The 25,713-nt window shown below is 34.5% G+C and overlaps 3 protein-coding genes across 6 annotated transcripts; 2 read left to right on the top strand and 1 right to left on the bottom strand.

The window, feature by feature from the left end:
* Window positions 1–4,470: 4,470 nt before the first annotated feature.
* Window positions 4,471–7,439, top strand: LOC125604469. The gene is made up of 3 exons (XM_048774861.1): window positions 4,471–5,915; window positions 6,691–6,811; window positions 6,903–7,439. The coding sequence occupies exons 1-3, from the start codon at window positions 5,061–5,063 to the stop codon at window positions 7,403–7,405; spliced, it is 1,479 nt and encodes a 492-aa protein (XP_048630818.1). The 5' UTR covers window positions 4,471–5,060; the 3' UTR covers window positions 7,406–7,439.
* Window positions 7,440–12,453: 5,014 nt separating this feature from the next.
* Window positions 12,454–15,048, top strand: BNAA02G21600D (nuclear pore complex protein Nup50). 4 transcript variants are annotated; one of them, XM_013837431.3, is made up of 10 exons: window positions 12,457–12,714; window positions 12,964–13,091; window positions 13,246–13,333; window positions 13,479–13,809; window positions 13,899–13,943; window positions 14,034–14,131; window positions 14,347–14,472; window positions 14,547–14,636; window positions 14,723–14,829; window positions 14,909–15,048. In XM_013837431.3, the coding sequence occupies exons 1-10, from the start codon at window positions 12,655–12,657 to the stop codon at window positions 14,931–14,933; spliced, it is 1,098 nt and encodes a 365-aa protein (XP_013692885.1). In that variant the 5' UTR covers window positions 12,457–12,654; the 3' UTR covers window positions 14,934–15,048. The 4 variants fall into 4 exon arrangements, with proteins under 4 accessions (XP_013692886.1, XP_013692885.1, XP_048630800.1 ...); XM_048774843.1 differs by having other exon boundaries at window positions 12,458–12,714; window positions 12,964–13,086; XM_013837432.3 differs by having other exon boundaries at window positions 12,454–12,714; window positions 14,723–15,048.
* LOC106393376 lies at window positions 15,026–20,145 on the bottom strand. Its single transcript, XM_048774842.1, has 15 exons — window positions 19,837–20,145; window positions 18,857–19,416; window positions 18,542–18,790; window positions 18,341–18,456; window positions 18,167–18,265; window positions 17,984–18,071; window positions 17,655–17,884; window positions 17,393–17,577; window positions 17,112–17,311; window positions 16,685–17,017; window positions 16,508–16,609; window positions 16,125–16,422; window positions 15,890–16,038; window positions 15,528–15,812; window positions 15,026–15,369 (listed from the first exon to the last, which is right to left on the bottom strand). Exons 2-15 carry the CDS (start codon window positions 19,373–19,375, stop codon window positions 15,181–15,183), a joined length of 3,042 nt encoding a protein of 1,013 aa, XP_048630799.1. The 5' UTR covers window positions 19,376–19,416; window positions 19,837–20,145; the 3' UTR covers window positions 15,026–15,180.
* Window positions 20,146–25,713: the final 5,568 nt, after the last annotated feature.

Raw genomic sequence — 25,713 nt, 5'->3', positions numbered from 1 at the left:
GTGGGCTTGGGCTTGGGTCTTGGGTCTTGGTGGAGGGCCTCCGGCCCAATAAGATTCTTTTTGGACCAAGTTAAGCTCAACGTTTTGCCTTTCATTTCAGGAACAACATGCAATTTTATTTAAAACGATAAGTAGTTTGTCCAGAAAATAAAAACGTCATGCATTTTATCCTCTCGAAAGTTTTAAACGAGATAAGAGAGTCTTGGGGCATAAGTTTCGCAACTCAACTTCCCTCGATCTCCGTGAGATTCTCGCCCACGTGCAGCAGCTGTTGCAGGAAGTGGGTTTTCTCCGTCTCTTTAAATATCACATCTCCTCTTCATTCATTTCTAACTTTTTTCCGTATCAAAACCAACAGCAAAAATCCCTTAGCGTAAGTCATAAATACGAGAGTATTTTGTAGAGTTTATAGTTCGATAGGTCGATCACGAGTGAGGCGTGATTCGTATGCCATTGTTGTATCCTGGGACTCTATATTCGTACAGTCTCGTCTCACTAACGGAACGAATATTTTGAGTTAAGGAAAGATATCATATCTCGACTCCATGTTTGTTTGTGAATACGATTTCTTATCGTCCTTGTATTTGTTTTTTTATATTCGTCTGTTTCCTTAACTTTGTTTTTATTTTACCGTTTACGTCAGTCCGGTTTACCGGCTTCTACAGAGGAAACAAACATCAGTCAAAAGACATTAAAGCAAGTGTTCCACGGTCTCGAGAGAAGAGTTAAGTTTGGAAATAATAGACCTTAGTGACTAGGTCAAGGGAATCATAAGAATGAACTTGACTGAGTTAAGGGACCAAGCTTGGCTGGCAAAACCAGCTGGATTGAGCTCAAGTCTAGTTCAATCAGTTGAATGTCTAAGCTCAGCTAGCTGCAGTAGCTGCTAGGAAGCTCAAATCAGCTTAAGCCTATTAAAATATAATTTTAATTTTTTATATTTTCATAGTATTTTTTTTTTGCAGGTGTTTTCTTTAATGAATTTCATTTTTCCTCTTCAGAATTTTAAAATTTAGATCTATAAATTTTAAATGTATTTTTTGTGTTTATATTTAAATAAAATTATAGATTCAAACTATGTTTTGCTTTGCTATTTTAACGTAAATTTAAATTTAAATTTTTGAAGGTTTCAGATTTTGATTGAAATTTTTTACATTTTTTAGATATATATATAAGTTTCAGATTAGAAAATTATCTGATACAATAGTCTACTAATATTATTTTAATTTTTTTCTCTTGTGTTTTTTTCATAATTTTGTCTTACCCTCCCAATATCTGATACAATAGATATTAATTGCAACTTTAAATTATATTAAACTGAAATTAAAGAAACTTAACAAATTTCTACCAACTTTGAGAATATCTTTTCATACTCAATATTTACAAAATATTATCCAATATATTATATATAGAAGCAAAAAATATATGTGAAGTAAAATCCTTTATCAAAAAAATAATATATATATATATATACTGAACTGTTTATTATAAAAGCAAATCTACCAAATCTACACAAGATCAGCAGACGACCACACTCATTTCTCGAACCAATTCGACATTTGATCACAATAAGTCTGGACTAATTTTTCTCTTGTTTTACTCACATTTTTTTAGAAAAATTTCTTAAGATAGTTTTTTTAAGTTTATTTTCACAAAAATAGCATTCAGTGACCAAAATAAAAATATATTTTTATCTTAAGTTTAACTAATCTAAATCTAGGGTTTAGAGTTAAAGGGTTTGATTTTTAAGATAGAGTTTCAAAATAAAATAAAATAAAACTATTTTGGTCATTTTTTTCTTAAGCTATTTTTGTAACAAAAACTTAAAAATAACAGCTATTTTTATAACAAAAACTTTAAAATATCTATTTAAAAGAATTTTTCTTTTTCTTATAAGTTGTTGTTTTTTTTCAAACAACTTGGTTTACTGCTCTAATCCTTTCACAATTCTTGGTGTAACACAGCAACGACATTATCGGTCACAATACCTACTACTAGAGACAAAATCGATTATAAACAAATCAGAAATTTATTATAGTTTCGATGTAACAGTTGGTACCTGCTAATATGGATCTGGAAAATACACTAATAGGTATATATTAAAAACATAAATTGTCGTAAATCTAATAGAAAAGTGTGTTGAGGAAAGGACGTACACTACAAGAAAACACGCCGAATTCCGACGGAGGTTCTGACGGACTACAATGTCGTCGGACGTTTGTGACGGATTTCTGACCACTTTCCGACGAAAACAAAAAATTTGAAGTCGTCGGAATTCCGTCGGTCATTTTCGACGAATTTCCGAGGAAAAATGACTCGTCAGAATATTCCGACGACTTTTCGACGACATTCCGATAAAATATATAACCGGTGTAGTCGTCGGAAATTCGTCGGAATATACCGACGAACTTCCGACGATATTCCGATTAACATATATAACTGTTACCGTCGTCGGTATTCCGTCGGAATTTTCTGACGAATTTCCGACGAACCATGTTTCCGTCGGAAATCCCTCGCAAAATACCGACGACATAGCGACGACAAAGGGTTCCATTGAAGTTTGGAAATGTCCTCGGTAATTCGTCGGAATATACCGACGACATTCCGACGAACTAGACAAGTTCGTCAGAATGTCGTCGGTATATTCCGACGAATTACCAAGGACATGTGTTTCTAAAAAATTTCAAACATAAAAATCTATAAATTTAGATGCCAAAACTATGAAAATAATACATAATAAGTGTTTAGCATAGTATTAGATCGCAACCGTTCAAATATAGCAACTCATTAAAATATTTATGTATGCATATCATTGTTTTCATAACATCTCATCTTAACACTCATATACTTATACAATCATATTCATCTAATCTTACACTACAAAAAATGTTGTTGTGTAAAATCGTGTTATAAAAACATTTTTATCGATAAATCTTTATGCAAATACTATATATATTATCAAAGATTTAGATTTTGCATTTAGAAACTTGTAATCAACCCCTAAACACTATGTCGTCGGAATTCGGTCGGAAAAGGTCGTCAGTATTCCGTCAGAATATACTGACGGACACCAACTCCGTCGGAATTTCAATTTACCCGGGAAAACCAAACCGCGTGAAAATTTTCGCGAACCGCCAATTGGTATATATTTAATGATCCCGACGGAATACTGACGAATCTGTGTCCGTCGGAAACGTTAAATATAATTACCCTTCTTCTTTCTTCTTCGTTATTTCCGCCTCCGCCTCTCTCTCAATCCTTTCCGCGATTTCTCTCCCTTTCACGGCGATTCCGACCATTCTCGAGCTCCCATCACCGGCGAATCCTCTTCTCACCCTCATATCTCTTCCCCAAACCCCAAATCATGTAAGAATCATCCCAACCTTGTTTTATCTCAATTTTTTAGGGTTTTGGAAGTTAGATCTCGGATTTTAGGTTGTTTAATTTAAAATTTTAGGATTGAATGGATAGTTTAGGATATATAAGTTAGGATTGTTGTTTGGATTGTTGTTTTAGTTTTGGTTTGGAATTATTTTGTGTTTTTGTCAAAATTCAAAACGTTTTACTATTTTTAAAATGTTTTTTGATTTTTAAAAACGTTTTTCAAGTTTCCAGTAATAAACTATGTATAATAAAATGTTTTTTTTTAATTTAAAAATATTTAACAACATTTTTCTATATTTATAAAAAATTATAATTTTGTATACATATATATATATATAAATCATATATAATAAAAAAATTTATAATTTTTATAATTTTTATAAGTTTCCAGTAATAAACTATGTATAATAAAAGGTCTAGTAGTTTTTTTTAAAACGTTTATAAAACCTTTTGTAAATATATAAATGAAAACATTAAAAATAGAAATGATTTGAAAAGATTTTTGATGTATTAATTTTTTTTTAGGTCTGAGGATGTACCCCGCCCCGCAGCCCGTCTTCGATGTATTTCGGTGAGCAGTTCCCGTGCATCGGGATCGTCTCACGAACAAAACTCGGTTCCCGCATATATTCCCGCTCCAGCTCCCGCTCCAGAAGAAGTTCAACGCCGAGATAATGCAGAAGCTAGATCGTTTGATGTCTTTGAGTTCTTAGTTTTTTTCTGCTTTTTAAAAATTTCTGAATGTTTTTTTTCTATTTCGGTTTGTATGAATTTTTAACTTTCTGAATATTTTTTTTCTATTTCAGTTTGTATGAATTTAAATTCTATAATATTATTGGTTTTAAATTTCAGATTTTATTTATTTATTAATTAATTTTTAATATAAAAATATATATAAAAATGCAAAATTAATTCGTATTTAAAATTGATATATTCCGACGAATTGAGGGCATCAGACTATACCGACGAACGAAGTCCTCGGAAAATACCGACGGAAATGGTTCCTCGGAAATTCCGACGAACCATTATCCGTCGGTATTTTCCGAGGACTCGGTTCGTCGGTATTGTCCGAGGGGCGTGCTCCGTCGGTATATAGTTTTTTCGATGAACTCTGGTCTCGTGTGTCCGCATCGGAATATCGTCGGAAGTTCGTCAGAATGACGTTTCTCGGTATTCGTCAGAAAGTCGTCGGAAGGTCTGACGAAATTCCGACGAATCTTTTTTTTCCGACGAAATTATACCGACGGACTGGTTCGTCAGAAATTCGTCAGAATCAGTGTATTCCGACGAATTTCTGACGATTTCGGCCATCAGAATCCCCATGTTTTCTTGTAGTGGTAGAGGTTCGAAATACTGGCGTGCACACACACACGTGAGAGGCAAAAACTGTATTTTAGCCGCATGAATCTCGTCTCCTGTTTTATTACAAGGTCAACTTCTGGTCTCTCTCTCACTTCTAAATCTTACTTAATTAGTAGATTCTGATTTCAAATCTAAGCCAATTAATAATTAAATAAACGTAACTTCAAATTCAAATATTAATTATAAAAAAAATTAAAAGCCTCGGTTTTATGATCACACACCTCACATAGAAGCTTCTTCAGACTTCACTATATATCTTTTGACTGTTTTCTCAATCTCACCACTGAAAACAAACACAAGAAGCTCAAAATCGAATGGCGTCGATTACCTGTTCCTCTGATCAACGTCTTTCCACAAGCAAGAGACGTTTAAAGCCGTTGATGTTAAGAGATTACTTACTCGATGACCTCAGCTCTTGTTCATCCAACGGCTTCAAATCGTTCCCTCGTCGTCAACCTCCTTCATCATCATCCACCGTTCGTCGTCTCCTCGACGCTGAGATCAAACGGTCAGGATTGAGCCATCATCATCACCACAAGCCACGTCTCACTAGAAGAAGCCGTACGAGTTGCGGAACGGCCATAAGTCACGCCGTTCATAAAGCTTCGACGGCGTTTCTCAACGCCGTGAAACTTATACCATTCCATGCAACCGTTACGTCACGGAAAGGAGATCAGAAACAACAAGGCGTTTTCTCTAGAAGTTTCTCTAAACGGCTCTTGAGCAAACGCTTCTGGAGAAAACCGGTAAGTCAATCTCGCCGTCAAGTAACGGTCGAACTCGGAGACGGAGAGATTCAATGGTGGATATCCGCCGCGTTTTTCCCTGACGAAGAGAATTTAGATCAACCGCCCGATCTGGTTTCTCAAATCTCCGCCGTCGCCGACGAGGCAGCAACATTCTCGGCCTCCGAAGCTGCGGCGGTCATCACCACCGAGAAACTTATCTCCGGTTGTGACTCGTCGAGTTCCGGTAGCGTGTTTTTCACGAACTCGTCGTCGTCGGAGGCTGTGCAGTCTTCTTCTTCATCGGTCTCATCAACGACGACGAGCGGTGAAGCTGAAGAAGTGTCGACCAGAAACGACGCCGTGGTTGAGAGCGAAGAGAGTTTAAACGCACGTGACTGTGACGGATCATCTGTCAACGGCAACAGCATGTGTAACAGAGAGGTTAGTTCGTTAAAACATCGTTTTCTTTCGGGACTTCAGTGTACAACTGTACAGTGTGAATGCATTTGATTTTTTTTTTAATGATAATTAAACAAAAATAAAAAAATAGGTCATATATTGAAACTTGTCGGGTAACGCGTGCAACTCACGTGTGGTGTAGGATTTAGTTTAGTGATGAAATCGAGGGCTGAGATTTTTCATACGTAGCTTCTAATGCGGATTATACGGCACATGATCCCGCGAGTTTTTTTTCATGGTACTACACGTACGCAATTAATTACTCTCAAGGTCAAAAATATTCGTACACAATTTCATAAGAAACTATTATTAGTTTGGTTATTATGCATAAATTAACACATTTAAGTTGTAATGCTTATAATATCTAAGAATGATTCTTAATTTAGCACCCACGTTCATGAAATTTATTTAGAAATCTTCGATGATTAATTCTTGGATTTGATAACACAAAAATGATATTTTCAAATATAAAACTTATAATCTCAATCAACTAAAAAAAAAAACTTATAATATCAATCAAGATAAAAGGCAGGATCCGACCATAATTAATGTATGGGGGCAGAGACAGATAGGTAGAGAGACATGATGTGGTCATGGCAATGGTTGACTCTCGTCACCTTATTATTGCCATATGATTTTGTTTCTGTTGTGACTATTTTTTCTATTTTTGATATTTTTTTGTAATGTTTTTTTTTTCTTTTGTAATGTTGTGTGATCAAATTTGAAACTAATTTGATTTTAATTGCAATTTTTTTAGGAAAGTGTGAATGAAGAAAAGGAACAACTTAGTCCAATATCGATTCTGGAGTGTCCTTTTCAAGATGATGATGACGATGATGAAGAAGATGCAATCACTGATCATATTTCCCACCAAAAAGGTAATTTTATCAATAATCTATTCATCAAATATGTTATAAACTACATGAAAATATGTTGTTAGAACTAACTTAATAAGCTTAATATTCGCAGATACATACGAGAAAGCTGCAAGAAAAAGCAGGAGGTTTAATGGTTTTGTACGTCTAGAGCCACTAAACCTGGAAAAATTCATAGAGAAGCAAGTAGAGAGTGAAGAAGATGAGTACTCATATCACACTCAAGAAACAGAAGAGGACGAATCAGAAAGCCGAGCAAACCGCTTGTTTGCTCTGGTGAAGTTAACAATCGGTGAAACAAACAACATACTACTGGCTTCTAACGTAGCGGATAATCTATTATTAGATTATTTTCAAGAAGATAATATTGGGCCAAAAGAAGAGGCGTTAATGGTGAAAATAGTAGAAGATTGGGTGATGGATAGACAAGATGAGATGTTTATGAGCTGGGAAGTTAGAGAGATGAGACAAGTTTATGTGAAGGAAATGAAATGGGGTTGCATTAATGAGGACGAGAGCGAGTGTGTGGTTGAAGATTTGGCTAATGGACTCTTCACTTTGTTGGTGGATGAATTTATGAGTAACTTAGCTTCGTGATAAATAGTTTTTTATATGGGGGGGGGGGGGGGGGGGGGGGGGGGGGAGATTTTGACATTTTGTTGAAGATTAGATTTCATAATGTATTAGAAATATGTTATATCGGAATAAAACTATATGTTGTTTGACATAAGGGGAATGCTTATACATTTGTTTTTCAAACTTAAGAGTCTAGAGTGAGAGTTAGAGTCCGTAGTCATTATGTGTTTAGTTCATAAATCTTTTTTTTTATTTTCCTATAGTATTTTACACAATCAATGGATGCCACCTTTTCCTAAAGACACGATTTCAGTTTCTTAATGAGCCTATGATTATTTATTTCAACAAGGAATTGATCTGGACTTTTTTTATTTCACGGCAATTTCGTATATTCCACGCTTTAGTCTGGTAAATTGCATCTCACCATAGGACTATGCTGATCATGTTTGATTCACCACATTCTTCCATTGCCGACTGTATCTCCATCCGTTTATCTGACTAGATGTCTGTTATTTAGAACATGGATTTACACCCATATATAGTGCTAGCAATATCTAGTTCCGGATTTAGAAGATTATTTGGACTGTCAGACACCTCCTGGTTAAAAGAAAAACGAAACATGTGTTTAACATAAGAATAGTCAAGTGATGTCTATTGTACTCATATAAATTATCAATGTTCAAAAACCCGTTAGGTGGAGATTAGGCGTCTTATAAAAGATTATCGGATTGATGTTTAGGAAGAAGCATAGACCAATTTTTTGAATGCATCGTTTTGTTCACATTCGAATTACTTACAAGACGGAGCATAGGCACCACTAAACCTATTTTTAGAACACTGTAAATTACTATCATCAACCTTTTTGTAAAAACCATTGACAACACTTATCATTGCCACTATATCATGATATTATTGATAGCTAAAACATCTTTTTTTTTGAAATGTTGAAATAACTAAAAGAAAATGTTTTTTTCTATATTAAGAACTTATAATTTGAGATGGTTAATTTATCACAAATTCGAAACTGAGGTTTTGAATGGGAAAAGGAACTAAAGATGGTTCTACTGCAAGGTGGTTGAACCATTTACAATTTGAGTTTGAACGTTTGAGTGAGAGATGAATAATTAGTGGAGGGAACAGATATATTTAGAATCCACTTTTTTTCTCACCATTCAACAAAAAGGTAGTATTTCTGTGAAAAACGTAGTTAGACTGTTTAAAAAAAAACTTTTATTGTTTGTTCTAAATTTTTAGATCGCAAGTGAAGCATTTTAACCACCCATATTTACAAGTAGTTAAGTTTATCCGCTTGTACTATATATAATTTTTAGAAATGAAATAATTTTATGATGTTATTTAATAATCTATATATAGGTATATTATCTTGATAAAATTTCTTCTATCCAATTAAAAATAATAATAACAATACTAAATTAATATTTACACTTAAGTAAATAATATTTTCATAATATTAAATAAACTAAATTAATAATTCACATCAATATTAAATTTACACATTGATATATATATATATATATATTTAATATCTATAAGAGTTTATATATTATATTCAAAAATATTCAATGAGGAGATATTTTGAATTAGTTATGACAATATATTTTATTTATTTATTTTTTGTAATATTCAATGAAGTCAAAAACAACTATTTTAGAAATAATTTAATTTAATTCAAAATTAAATAACAAATCAATTCCTTGAAAAATAATTTAAAATTTATTTTACACGACTTTTTTAATCAAAATATATTTATTTTAAAATCATCCAAAATCAGATACATGTTTAATTTTAAAACTCAAAAGAATAATATATATTTCGATTTTCTATTATATTTTGAATATTTTTTATAAAGTATTTTTAATTATGAAATAAATAGTATTATAAAATTTTATATGTATTACAATACTTTGGACCACTTTTATCCACTTTCACCATTCAAATATATGTTTTGAACTGTTAGATCCGCTTGATCCACACTTGTACCACTCGAAACACTTGATCCACACTTATTCTGCTTGATCCGTTAGATCCACAACGCTGATCCGCTATCTCCAGTCGGAGCATAAATGGTGGATTAATAAGTGGTTTTCATGCCAACATGGATGCTCCACCTAAAATTTCCCATTCTAGAAATAAATAACAAAACGTGTGTTCTAAAAATATGATTTACAAGTGGTTCAAATGTGTGAGCAAGTGTAACAAAATTAATGAACTGTCCTTAACAGTAAAACCACTTCAAAAAAGGTGTAATGACGGTCAATATTTTTTATTTTTGATTATCTATTTGAAACATTATGATCTCTTAATGTTGAATAAGTTTTTTTATTTTAAACTATCTACTATATATTTTTATCATTATTTAAATTAAGAAACCAAATCACATAAAACATTTCTTATACATAATGGTTAAAATATTACCCAAATTATAATTATTTTAATTCATCCAAGAAATATATATATAATTATTACCCAATAGCGGATTCCACACCTGCCACCGTTGTAACCCTTGTTCAAAAACGCGCCCGCCTGGCCGATTCCGCGGCCGAGTAAACGTGATACGGTGGGTGAGCGTGGCGATTTGCAACGATTCGGTTGTATTATACGGAAAATGATTTTCTTAGGTTTTAAGTTCGAAATCTGATGTTTTTAAGTAGATCTAGTAACTTTACCGCATAAAACGAAGGAAAAATGGTGAAAAACGATAGAAAAAAGCTTGAAAACGCCATGAAAGTGTTGCAGAAACTCGATCTACAGATTGAAGAAGAAGAGGGTAAAAGCGTAATTTAACACTTATTAAAGAAAAACGAAAAAATATAGCAAAATACCACCACCTGCTATTCGAACCCGGGTTCCTTGGCCGAAGATAGACGACTCAACCCATTAGGCCACGCTATACATTCGTTATTACTCAACATATTTAATATATATACGCATCTATGGCTAAAATATCAGAAAAAAAAAATCCCCGAGTACTCCCCGATTTATTTCCGATTTTTGGATAACTCGCTAGGCCCGGGTTCGCCGCACGCGTAGCGCCTAGCGAGTTTCCGAACAAGGGTTGTAACCAATGAAGAAAATACTTGACTCCTCGTATCATCCCAAGAAATGGAAAATACCAAAAAGTTCGAATTCACAGCTAATAACATTGATTCAATTGGCATTGACATAATAGAAATAAATTCGTCCATCTTATCCACCAAAATATGCACTTTAGACTCATGTTTGTCATAAATATATACTTACCCTGTTTTAGAATATATACTATAAAACAAAACATCACCAACCCCCTAAGAAATTGTCAAAGAAGCAACAATTTTCATGTAATTGATAGTCACTTAAAATAAGTATTTTCCGACACACGACCTTGAAAATGAACGAATAAAAAACATATAACAGTACTGGCACAAAAAGAAAGCTGCTCAGGCTCGTTCTTTTCAAAAATCTTGTAGCATTCTGCATTGTTTGTTGGGTATGCATAACCATGCACCACCCTACAACAAATGTGGGAGAGTAAATCAACACTAACTAACCTATCCAATATCGTTGAGAAACAAACTAAAAGGTAACAGGATTTTGTACACGAAAAGGAGTACACCTCCTTAAGACAACATGATAACTCAAAAATGAATAAACTCTCTTAGATATTTCTCCAGGAACTTAATCAGCAGAGTAAGATAAGTCTTGGACGGTTATACACAATATAGCGTGTGTGTGTTAATGTCATTGGACGGTCAATCCTTGTATCCACCTGGAAGAAGGATACCTAATGATTTTGTTGAGCTTCGATAAATTTCTACTTCAACCATGGTTACAGTTCTAAACCGGCTGCAAAACAAAAACATAGAAAGCGAAAGTTAACGGTTTATGACTGTGTTTTCAAACTTTTCATATTGATTAACCGTGGGTTTTTCTTGTTATCTCCTCCCTGCCTAAGAGCTTGATCCTCCATTCCTCCTGAAAAGACATTGATGCTCTGTTTATTACGGCAAGGTGGCACTTTGAAGGTGATTTGCTTTGTGAAGGGTTGGTCGTCGCGTTGGCCTATATTTTTGTAGATCTTACCATTTAATTATTTAGAGTTTGTTAGTTTTGAAAAAAAAATCTGAGAATATCTGTTGTGGGAGACATGAAACATGAACATGTGATTGATTTTCCTATGTTAGCAGATTTTGTAATGATGTTCGTCTAGCTTACCTTCTTTTTTCTAACGGTTGTTTGGCTTAATAAGTTGTTAGTAGCTACACTCTTTGCTTTTAGAGCGACCTGAAAAAAACTGAATCCAATGTATCTGAAACGGATTCAGATAATAGTACCCAAAGTAATTATATTATCCGATTTGGTTCAAAAATTTTGTATTCAAACTATCTAAAAGTACCAAAAAATAACCAAAAATATTCATTATATACAGTTTTGTTTGAGTATTTTTATCCAAACTATCATATTTTATCCGAAAATACATAAAAGTATTGAAAATAACTAAGTCTATTAATAATTTTTTTTAATATTTTTGAAGTACTTATTTATATATTTATTAGAATCCTAAATTTTATATTCCAAAAACCCTACCCCACCCCTCAATTCTAAACTCTAAGACCATCTCCAATGGTTTACTCTATTTTTTACTCTAAAATAGAGTAACTCTATAATAGAGTTTGAGTTTGCTCCAATGGTACTCTATTTTAGAGTAGAAAATAGAGTGATGAACAAAAAAAAAACAAATTACTCTATATTTGGAGTAAACATATTTTTCACTCTATTATAGAGTGAGAAATAGAGTACCATTGGAGCATTTTTTACTCTAAACTCTATTTTAGAGTGAAAAATAGAGTGAGGTTGGAGATGCTCTAAGTCTAGATTAGTTAACCGTAAGGGTATAATTGTTTTTTACTTTTCATTAAAAGTGAAAGTAAAAGTGGTTAGTATAAATATGAAAAGTGATATTATGAATGTGTTATTTGTGACAATTTCTCAAAAAAATATTAAAAATATATATAATAAAATTAAAAAAATAAATTATAAATATTTATTGAATTGTTAATAAACAACATTTTAGAAAATCTCACTTTGGCCAGTATTGAACAAGGCATATTTCCTGGGGAAAAGCATCCGCAAAAGATCATCTTTTCTTGTTCTTCTCTTTTTTAAAATTTGAAGAAAGGCACAATAAAACCCTAAATAAAATTCCCCCATTTACCCGCTGCCTCATTTTTGTTAGATTCTCCTTCCGCCGAGTAAAACGCCGTTACTGAATCATGAGGGGACTCAAACGCGCCGCTGTTTCCGAATCGTTTCCCGAAGCCAACCAATCTCCCGTGAGCTTCTTCCTTTTTTTTCTCGTTAACAAGTCAGATTAAAAAATTAACACTTTAGGTATTCTTGATTAGTAACGTTTTAGCAAGCTCTCTATAGGTATTGGGTGACTTGTATGAATATAAAGTCTCCATCTTTCAATCCAAGTAGTAGCTGAACCAGTTGGTTTGTTTTATTATTTAATTTTTTCTTTTAATTTTAAGGGTTAGCTTTTATTGGAACTGAATCTGTGGCCTCAATCTCATATTCAGTTTAAGAATGCAAAACCAGTGGAAGGAACCTTGTTTGGTACTACTCAGCATAGTTCGGCGTCATTGGATAAACAGAGAGCTGAGTTAGCTAGGAAGCATGTCAGAGCTCTTAATAATCAATTTGTAAGGTGAATTTTTGAAAAAAAAATTAAGTTATTATCTTTGTACTTGTTGGGTGTTCTATATAGTTAATTGAAACATATTACCCTTTTTTTTGTTTGTTTGTTTCGTTATATGACTTGAACAAGGAAACTAATTATGCTTCAATGTACAATCAATCAGTTGGGTGCAAATGCAGCTGAAGAATCATCCTGATGAACTCTGGGAAGATGGGATGAATGACTACATTAGCCATGCTTCCAACATTCTGGTAATAAATATTCTACAGTTACATCATGATACCTTTTTTTTTCACAACATGAAAAGTATAGTTGGTTAGGGTATGGTTTTGTCTATTGCTGTGTCGTGCTTCTTTTGGTTACTTCACTACTTCACGTCCATTTTCTCTCTTGCAGGAAAAGTTTAAAGATGTTGTCAACTGGCTAAAACAAAGTAAGGGAAAGGGGGATAATGTATCCCCTGAATCTACTGGAGCAGAGAAGAAACAGGTGGGTGAAGTCGAGAATAACGACGTTAAACCAGCTTCAAATAACAGCCTCTTTGCTTCAAACACTCAACCTGGCATCTTCTCCACCAATCAATCTTCCAATTTTTCCAGCAGTCCATTTGGTTTAGCATCCAATAGCCAAACTGGATCTTTTAGTAGTGGCCAGTTTGGTCTAGTCAAAAGCAATAGCCAACCTTCTTTCTCATTTTCTAATAATCAAAGTCCTTTTTCATCCGGAGGTATCTAGATACTTTTGCCATTTAAAGAATCATTTTCTGGACAATAGTTATGTCACAGAGACCTAACCTCTAATTTCCTTGTTTCCGAGTGTCCATACCTACAAAGCGGGATTCCCCAGAAGATGCAGACGGTGGTGAGCTTATCACTATTCTTCCTGCTTCATAACCATTCGTCTTTGAAAAATTATGCTGTGAATTACCTGTCTTCTTTCTCAAATCTGCAGAAGATGAAGAACCTCAACCGAGCAGCCCATCTGTCAGAAAGACCGAAGATAAGGGTGTTACTGTGGTCCATGAAGTCAAATGCAAACTTTATGTCAAGGTAATAATCAAAGTAATATGAATAACCGTGAAGAGGATATGGGCATCACGTATATATGCAAACAATTAAGGGTGTCATCATCAAAGTCGTCTTAGGTGTCAGTCATAGGCTTGTATAAGAGTTTATTCTCTCTACTTTAGTTACCTTGATGATCTGTTCTTGCTGTGACTGTAGTAATTGGTTGTTATAACCTGTGTATCAATGTTATTATGCAGTCAAATGACCCAACAGATAAAGGTGCATGGAAAGATAAAGGAACTGGGAATCTCTGCATAAAATGCAAAGAAGGCGTCGACAAGGGGACAAAAGAATCTAAACCCACAATTCTTGTCCGAAACGATGTATGATTTCAATACACATACACAGTTAACTTCCAACTTTGGTCCATAGATTCTAAACTGATTTTGTTAACTAGGTCGGGAAGCTGCTTCTTAATGCTCTACTGTACACTGGAATCAAGACGAGTGCACAGAAGAACGCACTAGTTGCAATATTTCACTCCTCGGTAAATGAGAATCTGCTGAAGCTTTTTTCTTTAGCGTTTTCATGGTGGTTTGGTAGTTTCTCTCATTTGTATCTGACCTGCAACAGGAGGATTCCAACGACAATGTAACACCTAGAACCTTTCTGATAAGGACAAAGACAGCAGAGGCTAGGGATAAGTTAGCAACAGCCATCCAAGAATACGCACCTTCTTCGTAAGAATGCCCTAACCCTTTTTTATATCTTGTGGAGCCATCCACTATATTTTTGTTCTCACTTGATCTGTAATACTAGGACGGGTCTTAAGATAAGGGCGTGATAAGATTGTTGTATTGATTGAGAGAAAGAGCCAAAGTTACTTTGTAGCTTATTAGAGAATGTTGTGGCACTTGTAACTTTAAAACCCAGAAACAGTAAAATCATTTCTTTTTATATATCACTCGTCTGTTTAAGTATGATAGAACCTATAAAAGCCATATATATGTATTCCATCAATCTCCCATTCATTCACTACATTTCTAAATTTATACATATAAGAGGGGAACAATCAAGGAACTGAACAATATCTAACATTCTCCGTTTTGGTTCTGTGATCTATGAATAAGGAAATAATCAACTACTTTCACGGTAGCAACAGGGTCTTGTTGCGCTGATGATGCACACCATTTACTTGGAAACTCTCTCTTATGGCTCATCACCCCACTCTGTTTCGGCTCTGCATCCCAATCTTTGTCCAGCTTCCAGTCTTTTGGCACCTAAACTCATATCAATACACACATCACTCAGCATTAAAATTCCTTAAACATGAATTAAATCAACAATGACATGATACATAAAGATTGGTTCTTGATAATCAACTTAGCATAAGCACTATCAGTTTGGTGCAACTGTAGAGTGTTTTCTTTTTTTTTACCTTGTCAACCGCGAGAGTGAATACTTCAATGTCTTTATTCTCTTTGATGTGGAAACGAGTGAAAGATTTGTAATTGGCAATGCGGAGTGAAGAGAAAGCTTCATCAAAGTGGATGTGGAGCCAGTTGATGCAGATATACAAGTAGCTTCCAAACACCAAAGACACCACAGGTGTTGAAAAGACCCAGAAGTAAAGGAAGACAGAAGCATAATATATTACAGCTCCGCTTCGGGACAGAGATTCCATTCCTTCTTTGCATATGTTGGTCCGGGTAACCGCCATCACCTGATGAAAGCACACTCAAGATCGGTTTTTCACATTGGATTATCGGTTAAGACACAAAACAAAAATACAGTAATTACCTCAGGAACATCAAATGCTGACATAAGATACTTGATACAAGCTGGATAAAGGCCAAACGTCCATTGTTCGATACGGGCTCTAAGGCCAGTAGGGTCCGGGAAATGCTCGCTTTCCACTGATTTGTACCACTGATACAACGTATGATACCCTGTGTGAACAAAAGTGTCACAAATTAGACACTGCCTTTGTCATTGAAACCCCAAACAACTCAGTATATGGTGAATGGAGACTGACCAGAATTTGCAAGTAGATTATGTTGAATACAGATCTCTATGCCTAGTTCCAACATCAACATGAGAATCAGAGCTGCCATCAGGTGCGCAGTAACATGGAGAACTCCGATTACCACTCTTTTCTTCCGAGATATCTTTGAGGGCACAAATATGATTGCAGTGATTAGCAACACCAGGACACCCGTAAACGACACGTATGATTGTTCCATCACATACACAAAAGCGTTCCACACTGTTCCTAAGAAACTCTCCAGGTGTCCAGAAAACGAATCACCTCGTAAGATGTGGGCTAGCTTACACTGAAACCAATTGATGAACGAGAGGGAATAAGATATCAATTTTCTTGTGCACTGTTTAAATAGGAAGACCGAGCTTAAAACGCACCTGAGGGAACAATGAAAAGACCAAGATAAAGTATATAATGCCACCTATGAAATCAAATTGCCAGTTCTTTTTCCGGAACTTCAAAATATTCCCCAAAGCAATCTGCAAACAGTAGAAACCACTCCCATTTAACATCAGAACGCATAGTAAAGAAACTGGAGGAATAAAAGTTTTAACCTTGCTAGAATCATGAAAAGAAGGGTAGGCAGCCTTGCTTGCATAGGAAGTCCCATAGTACTTTGAAAATTTGCTGAACACATGGGTGGGATGTAGAAAAGCTCCTCCACAGCCATTAACAAGAAGATGTTGGACATGGACAGGCGCATCTGATTGAGTACATGAATGTCGCATATAATGATGCAAATCCCCTGCCATTCTGAGTTTACACCTGTACTTTAAAACGTCGCATATCAGATGCCTCACGTTCTGCCCTGTATCGCTGCTCCAGTACCAATCAAGAAGCCAGCTCGGTTCATGCGTGATAATGATCACTGCATCATCCTCCTTAACCTAATTGAGAAAAAATATTTATACTTTAAGAAAATTGAATAATCTGAAAAGACAAAGCCACTATAATCTAGAATATGATATAAAAAAAAGTTACCTTCTCCTTCACCAATTCGGAGAAGAATTTGAACTGGTCAACATCAATATCACCATGAAGTGCAAGATCCAAACCAAACACCCACCATCCCTTAGGTAGCTGCAACGCAAAATAGCTTTTCTTCTGGGGCATTAACCAGCCGCCTAACCAACTCTTATGGCATATATACCTCATGAATGTATTGAGTCCGTCAAACCAGTCTAGGAAATAAATAAACAAAAATGGTATAGTCAGAGGAAATGGGAGAACAAACCAAAATGAAGGTGGGGCCTGGAACTCACCATGGTTTCCAGGGATGAGAAAACATTGGGGACCATCATAATCCTTTAGATCTTTCACTCCCTCAGGTAATTCTGGCTTGTCAACGGCAATAGAGTCATTTTTATACCAATGGGGAGGCTGTAGCGCATACTCAAATGGACAAAAGAGACGTTTTTCATATGTAAACGCTGATGGATTGGGGTACCTGAGGTACAACATCGAAAAGACATCAGCGGTTACATTTATAACTGCCGAAAGCTAGAGAATATGTAAAGCACTTACGCAAGATCTCCTCCAATAAGCAGTACATTACCCCGAGGCAACGGTCTAGTTTCACCATCCACCGAGACTTGGAGAGTAGGCTGAGCAAGAAGTTTCGCTACAGCGTATGATGAGTTCCCACCATCACCAGTGTCCGCCATGAAATCAAACCAAAAATCGTCCTTATTAGCAAGGTGGTCATATAAAAGTTCTTCCCTCTTGGTTCCATCACAAGATTTGGTCATTGCAGCCTAAACATTTTCCAAAAAAGAAAGAAGCAAAAAAGTAATTATCATAAATGTCTGGCCGCAGAAAGAAGAATCAAATTACCATAAAGAAAAGAAGTATACCTGCAGCATCCGCATGTCAAAGCGGCCAAGAAAGACCGTTACTGATACGAGGAGGTCAAACACAGTTTTAAACAAATCAGCCGATGTTCTGAAATATATATAATTAGAGGAATCAGCACCTGCTCAAGTGTCTTGCTTTTTTCCTAAGCAATAAAGGGAAATATTAGTTTGGCATAGACATACCCTGAATACCAAGGAACCATATCTAAGAAATTTGGTTTCATTTGCTCCTTCTTCAGCTTCTCAACTTTGTCTACTGACAGAGGGTGTGTCAGAGCCCACCTAAAAAGCAAAACAGAACTTATAGATAAAACATGCCCATGGGAATGTAAGACCAAAGTTGCTCATGCAACTTACCCTGTTGATCTCTCCACTACATAATTGGCAATGTAAAGACCAATAAATGTGGCCCACAATGAGTATATTGGAGAAATTTCGCTAGATGAATCAGGACACGAACCATTGCACGCAATCTGAAAAGAAAAAAAAACAAGGTAGGAACATGATTTGAAAAAGGGGTGAACAAATAAATCATACTCAGAGCTTAAAAAGAGATACCTCTCCATAAATGAACCATTTGGATAACAGTGGATAGTCACTTGCAGATCCAACAGGAGCAAACCACGAGGAGCACACTTGGTCTTTCAGCTTATTCATACGAATTAATTGTGCAATCCATGTATTGTGCCTATGTTCTCTTTTCCAGAACGAAAACAAGCTAGAATACTGTCTTCCAGGAGGCTTTTTCCTGAGAATAGCTCGATTACCACAATGGCTGTAAAAGATGCAGCAAGCCATGCTAAGAACCTGCAGGGATGAAAGAGAGTAAATTTTAAGTTTAAGGTAAAAACTGCATTTAGTTTGCGAACTTACAGCGCAGTTTTGAAGAATGGTTAAGATCTCAGGGCGTCTTCCAGCCACGCGAGAAACAAGACCAACATACCAAAGGGCAAGAAAAATGATGTGGAAGACAACAAGGAAGACTATCGAAGAAATGTAAATTGTCAAAAACAAGGACAAATTCATCCTCAAATCCAAACCCATTGACTGAAAGTTAGGAAGATGATACAAAGCTGCAACTAAAATCCAGGCAATGTACCACCGACTGAAGTTGGAGTAGTTTGGTCGGATGGTCTTGCCAATAAAAGGAGAAGAAAAGAAGTAGAAGAATCCGAGCAGGCATGCGTACATGGACCACCACTTGAGGGAAAACTTTTCTATGAGGGTGTGCATGTTATCGGAAGAAATAAAGAATAGGCAGCCGAGAAAGACAGCAATGATAGCATGGCGAGAATGCTCATGCGGGTAAGGGTAAGTATGGGTTAGAATCGTTCTGACCCTCTCCATTTTGAGGGTATTCAATAAACGAGTCGAGTGTTTGTCAGGGCCCATATCATGTGGTTCTTGGTCAAAGCTCAAACAAAACCTTGTGCCTAATCAAAAAGAAAAGAAGAAGAAGAAGATATTTAGGACATTTTGATCCACTAATGAAACAGTAAGTTTTGATAAAGCAGTCACAAGTTATATTGGATATTCAAATTTCACTTGGAGGAGAATCTAAAACTGCTGTCTGAACCCGCCCTGAATACCACTGATTGTAAGCTTCTAAAAGCAATTTAATAGCCAAGAACTCAAGTTTCCAAAGATGTAGTAGTAGTAGTAATCAACACACAAACAACCTGGACTTGTTAACTCTGAGTACATAAGATGAGAAAAAACTCTGACCCATCAACAAAAACATTCTCAATAAAAGCTGTAAACATCCAATTTCAAAAGCAATTATGAACTTAGGTAAAAAAAGGCGGAGACTTTTTCGTTACTTTTTAACTAAGAGATACGAAGACTAATCATACCTGTGAATTGGGTACGAACTGCAACGAATCAAGGTGAAATCTCGAAACCCCTTTGGAGCAAAATCGAAACTATCGGATTTGATTTTGTCAAATATCAATGCGGTGGAGCTTACGCCCAAATACACACAATAACCCTAATTTTGAAAAATTGAAGCTTTACAAAAGAATGATATGTGATGAGTCAAGCGTAGAACGTGTCACGTGGCTCTGCTTCTTTGAATAACTTTTTTTTTTCTTCTTTCCTTTTGGTGTGTGAGAGAGGGAGAGAAGAGGAATATATGAAAGAGGCGGTTTCCACACTGATCGCCATTTTCGTCTTCAGTTTTTTTTCTAATATATAAATAAAAAGATAAATAATAAATAAATAAAATAATATAAATGGATTGGAGGGAATCAACGAATGATTCCATTTCTTGCTCCCTTCAAAAATGTCCGAATCTTTTCTTAGTTACAGATTATTTGCGTGTACATTTTTGTAATCGAAGTAATGTAATAATCTATTAATTGTTTTCTAATCTGATATTTTATTTTTTTATAATAATAAACTAAGAGACTTCTCTTTTCACACAACTCTTGGTGGCAAATCCTTTAGAGAAACTTTAATAATAGAGTTTCAGAAAATAAAAAGTCTATAGGATGTTTAGATAAACGAGATGGAATATGGTAGCAGTAGTGGGATATGGTCGGCTTGGGTGAACCATATCAACAATGTCTTAAAGAAAAGCGAACCAAGTAAGAAAAATGATATATTAGGTTTTGTTATTTGAATATGGATTGTTGAATCTTTATGGTTAACAAATTAAGTTTATAAATAATAATATTAGGTAAATAAAAACTTATACAAAAAGTGTGTAAATAAGTTAATTAACCTTGTGAGTCAATAGATAAACGTGTTAGGTGAATAAATGCTAGATTTCATAAACTCAAATACACATGCAATGTCTTTGAGCTGTGCACATTTATTAAACCTACCCCAACCACAATATTATTATTTTCTTTTCTTCTAGTTCTATCTAGTGGATGTTGTTTATTTCTCATTTTTTATGTTGTGACTTCACATGTTAAACTACAAATGTTAACATCATTTTAAAACCAAGGTGTTTTTTTTTTCTGAAACACAAAACCAAGGTGTTTTAATGCACATATTATTGGCTTTAAAAGTAACAAAATAATTAATAAAATGAAAAACAAAGGTCTAACAGTACCATTTACACATAGACTTCTTTGGAATAGATGGTGAAGTTTTTCCACAAAGGAACATAAATGGCAGCTGCTTTATTATTCAACTAGGGGAAGAGGAAAGTGTGAGTATTGTAGTGGACATGGTCGGCTTGGCTAAAAATGGTCGGTTTGGCTAAACCATGTGTGAATCGTGGATACAAGCTAACTTTTTTCAATAACTATATCTTTTCATTATGTTTCTAAAATATATATATATATCTTTTCGTTATACTTTCTTTTATAAAAAATTGGGATTTTCGTTACATAAGTAAATGCATAAAGAAAAAAAAGTACAAAACTCCAAAAAAAAATCTAATGGACTTGGATCTAAAAAATCTCAAAATGGACTAAATCCACAAAATAATCCAACTACGAAGATTTCCAGAAAATCTAGCTCCGATTGACCAGAGCTTCTGCCGCAAGCACACACTCACCGGAAGCGAGAACCGCCAAGGCTACCACGAAAGCGAGGAGAAGACAAAGCACAAGAAGGATTTGTACAAGCTCCATCGAAAACACAACCTGAGCGGAACCAAGAAAAAATGGAGGTAAAGCACTATGGACAAGAAGACTCATCGAGAGGGAAAAAGGAGATGTTGGAGCCGGTCCGTCCGTCTCCTCCCGTTGTCGTAGTCAGCCACTGCCGTAGACCCTTTTAAGGCCACCGTCCTCTAATGGCGACCTTACTCATTGGTCCCAGCAGTTCAATCTCTACCAAAACCAGTTCACAATAACGATTCACCACTTTCCCTTCCACCGTCGATTAAAATCTCGAAAGCTTAAGGGCTCATAGAGATGGATAGGTACCACACAGCCAAGTGGAAACACACAACCGGGTATTGTCCTCCCCAGATCCAGACATGCATGACCTCCGTACCAAGAACGACCACCAAACGAAACCGGAATTCCAAAAAAAAACCCAACACCGCCACATCAAAACCAGAAAATATCCACTAAATCAAAGATGAAACACCATCCAAAAATAGAAGGATGTGTCCCTCACGACACCGGCAAGAATGCCGGAAACCAGAGGGACTAAGCGTGAAGAAAACGAAAGATTTCTTTCTTTAGAGAAAAGTTATAAAAAGAGAAAAAAATGTACCAAGTAAAGTTTAAGAAAATTGATTATTTGGTTAAAATTTGGCTCTCTAGTGGAAGAAAAGCAACACATTTGGCTAAATTAACGTGAATGTTATGAATATTATGTGATGTCCAATATATAGAAAGTAATAGATTTACTTGTTCATCAATGTTTCCTTGTACTTGGTCTCCAAGTTAAATCTTCTTATTGTATAATATATAAAGAACTCATTATTCATGGAATAAGACGCACCAATTTCTATTTTTTTTTTCTACTTATAATACGTTGACAGCACTAAACTCTAGTCGCTAAGTAAAGTTCAAAATCCCAGTAGACATAGCTTTCACTCCGTCCCTTGCTTTTTTTCTTTCTCTCGAGCTAAGTATCACTTGTGCTTTAACCAATCGTAATTTGTTTATGCTCTTCTTGCTTTAATACATATACATGATATATGTATGTTTACTTTAGATGTGATTTAACATGCTTGAATATTAAATCGAGTCATGCTTTGCTGAACGTATCAATATTTTCAGTAATATCTAGATGTCATAATTGTTTCATAAATGGCTGCATAAATAATTTCATGGCATGCTAGTTCATGTTGGTTTTGGGACAGTTTTGTAACCTTGCACACCGCGATGTTTAATTTGCTTAAATGCTTTGTTGATTCATAAATGTGGATCTGCGGTGGATTGATTTCGTTTAATTTGGTTGTGCGTATTATCCTCTTTACTACTCTTATGCTTTGGTAAATACTGATCTAGAAATTTGTTGGGTTAAAGTGGTTTGTTTAGTCGAGATTCATATTTGGTTAACATATTGTTTCATTAGCTTTTTTTTTATACTCGACAATATCACAATATAGCTTTGAAATTAAAGAGATAAATGGCTGAATAAACTCGTTTGTAATTAATCTGTTTATTTTTAATAATTGGTCGTCTGTTCGATTGCTTGCGTATTGATATAAGTATTTTTTTCATGCATTATATACAAGGTTAACTGAAATTTGATTAGATAAAAATAACTTATATGAAAACTGAGAAATGGATACATATATATATATATATATATAACTTAAATTCATTTCAAATCAGAAATATTTCTCAAGGAAGTAAAAATATAGTTGAAAAAGTGTTTACATCCTCTTATAGATTGTACTGCACAAATATTTGTCAAATGGATATAAACATATATATAACCAGAAGTTTACAAAATATTTGGCATAAACAAGTTAGACCATTCTGTTTCAGTAATGATGCAAAAAGATTATTCCGAATGATTTTACATATGTTGCTTGCTCATAAAATAAAATAGTAGTATGTTTTTCACCAACCTAAAGAAGTTGTTGGCATGAATAAAAGAGATGTTAGTGGACTGATGATCACCCACTACGTATCTTTGTAATATTGATGAGTCCACAATAAGTATTTGATAATTATTGCATGTTTATTGGTTTAAGTACTGAACATTTTGAGCAAGATAATTTTCATCAAGCCAATAATTTATAAATAGTTCTCCCATCACTAGTATTGAGTCATAAACCAAACATTCCCATCTAAAAATTTTGAATGTGTATTGCTCCACCACAGAGCTTTGAGATAAGTTTTTTCTAATGAGTTGGGAATATATGTCGAGTAAGAATCTCCATTGATAGTTAAGTTTCTAGAGCCATCCCAAAGGATAAAAGTAAAGCTCCATGTGAATGCTAAAATTAAAGTAGTATTTTCAACATAAGCGTGAGAAAATAAATAGCTGGAAAATAAAATAAGTTGAAATGAATTATCATTGATCCTCGGACTAAAGAATATGTCAAATAGAAGTCCAAAAAACAATTCAATTATAATGCTTAGTAAAACAGTTGTCAGACACATTTGCAGACGCCAAATAAATATAGTGATCAAGTCACATAACAACTGTAAATGCTCTAATAAGAATATATGTTCTAGAAGAACAATATCAAACTGCTTGTCACGCATGCAGCGTGGTAGACATATTGGCTCCAATAAAAATCTTCGTACACGAAAAAAGCATATATTGATAATGATCAAAGTGAAGCAATATAGTTTTGAATGATCTCCGGAAGAGACTTTAAACATGACTGAAAAAAAATCAGGTACCTGATAAAATGAAGAGATATCAATATGTTATGTCATGTATGAAACAAAATGGAACTTATAAGCAAATCGACGTCGATGCTATTTATGCATGCAAAGTAGCAGTTGATATGATAAACGAGAAAGAGGAACATGAAACAAAATCTATTGAAAAATGTACACAAACAAATGATTGGCCAAATCAGAAAGAAGCAATAGATAAATATATAAACTCTTATGAAAGAGAAAAATATTTGGACCAGTAGTTCATACACCAAAATGTGTAAAAAAAGTGGGATATAAATAAGTAGTTGCTCAAAGAAAGATCAATATGGAATTGATTGTTGAGATATAGTCTCATGTGGTAGATGCAACTATTTTCAAGTCTGACAACAAAGGAAGAACTTCAATTATACAACTCATTGGAAACTGATAATCCCTAAGAGATAGAATCCTTAAATGATAGAATCCCTGAAGAACTGATGCTATCAAAATCATGTTTCCGAGAACTCTAGCTATTCGATCGAAATATGTTATATGGGATATATGAAATATTTGAAGTTAATCAATACATCTTTATTTATCAAGAGATTATATCATATTGTCTTTATGTATTTCAAACTGGAGATCTAAAAATGGGATGTTATCAAAAATATCCTTAAATGATTTTATTTAAGATGCTCATATATGTTTGGTCTTATGTTTGGTCTTGAAGTACTATATTTAAAGTGTTATTCAGCAAATTACTTAGCTTTTCATAATGCATATTCTGAAAAGATATTGGGCTTGAAATCCAAATAGACCAAGAAAATGTTGTATATGTCAAAAGAGAATTATAGACGAGAAGTCTAAAAACTCTAAATATTATAATATAAATTAAAAGAGTTTATTCTGCTAAGCTCAATTTCTTAAAGAAATCTATTTGTCCGGAATGCATATCCCGAAGATACTGCTTCCAAGGGAAGAAATGTAATAATATGTGTGGTTGTACTATTGATTTTTATCCTACTGGATTTTTCCATGACAATGTTTTAACGAGGCAACAAAGAACACACAAATGATAGACACCTAAAAAGAATGTTACAATTTCAAAAATGAAAGTCTATCATCATTCTAAATCCTTTAAGATTATGAGTCTTATCAAGAATCAACATGAATCATATCAAGACATGCAATGTAGAAGAATGGTGATGTTCGTGTCCTACAAGTTCGTTCAAGTGACAATTCTGCTGACTTATTCACCAAGCCGTTAACCACTGCTACTTTCAAGAAATTAGTTCTTCTGATCGAACTACACCGTCTCATAGAACTCGATGTATGTACACATGAGGGGAAGTCAGTACATGTTACACTCTATTTCCCTTAACCATGGTTTTTCTCATTGGATTTTCCTTATAAGGTTTTTAACGAGGCGACATCTACAGCGTTTTGAAAACACTTTGGTATAATGGACATCAAGGAGAAGTGTTATGAATATTATGT

The sequence above is a fragment of the Brassica napus genome, unplaced genomic scaffold (genome assembly GCF_020379485.1).
Source record: "Brassica napus cultivar Da-Ae unplaced genomic scaffold, Da-Ae ScsIHWf_55;HRSCAF=95, whole genome shotgun sequence".
Lineage (NCBI taxonomy): Eukaryota > Viridiplantae > Streptophyta > Magnoliopsida > Brassicales > Brassicaceae > Brassica > Brassica napus.
This window is presented reverse-complemented; position numbering and strand designations above follow the sequence as displayed.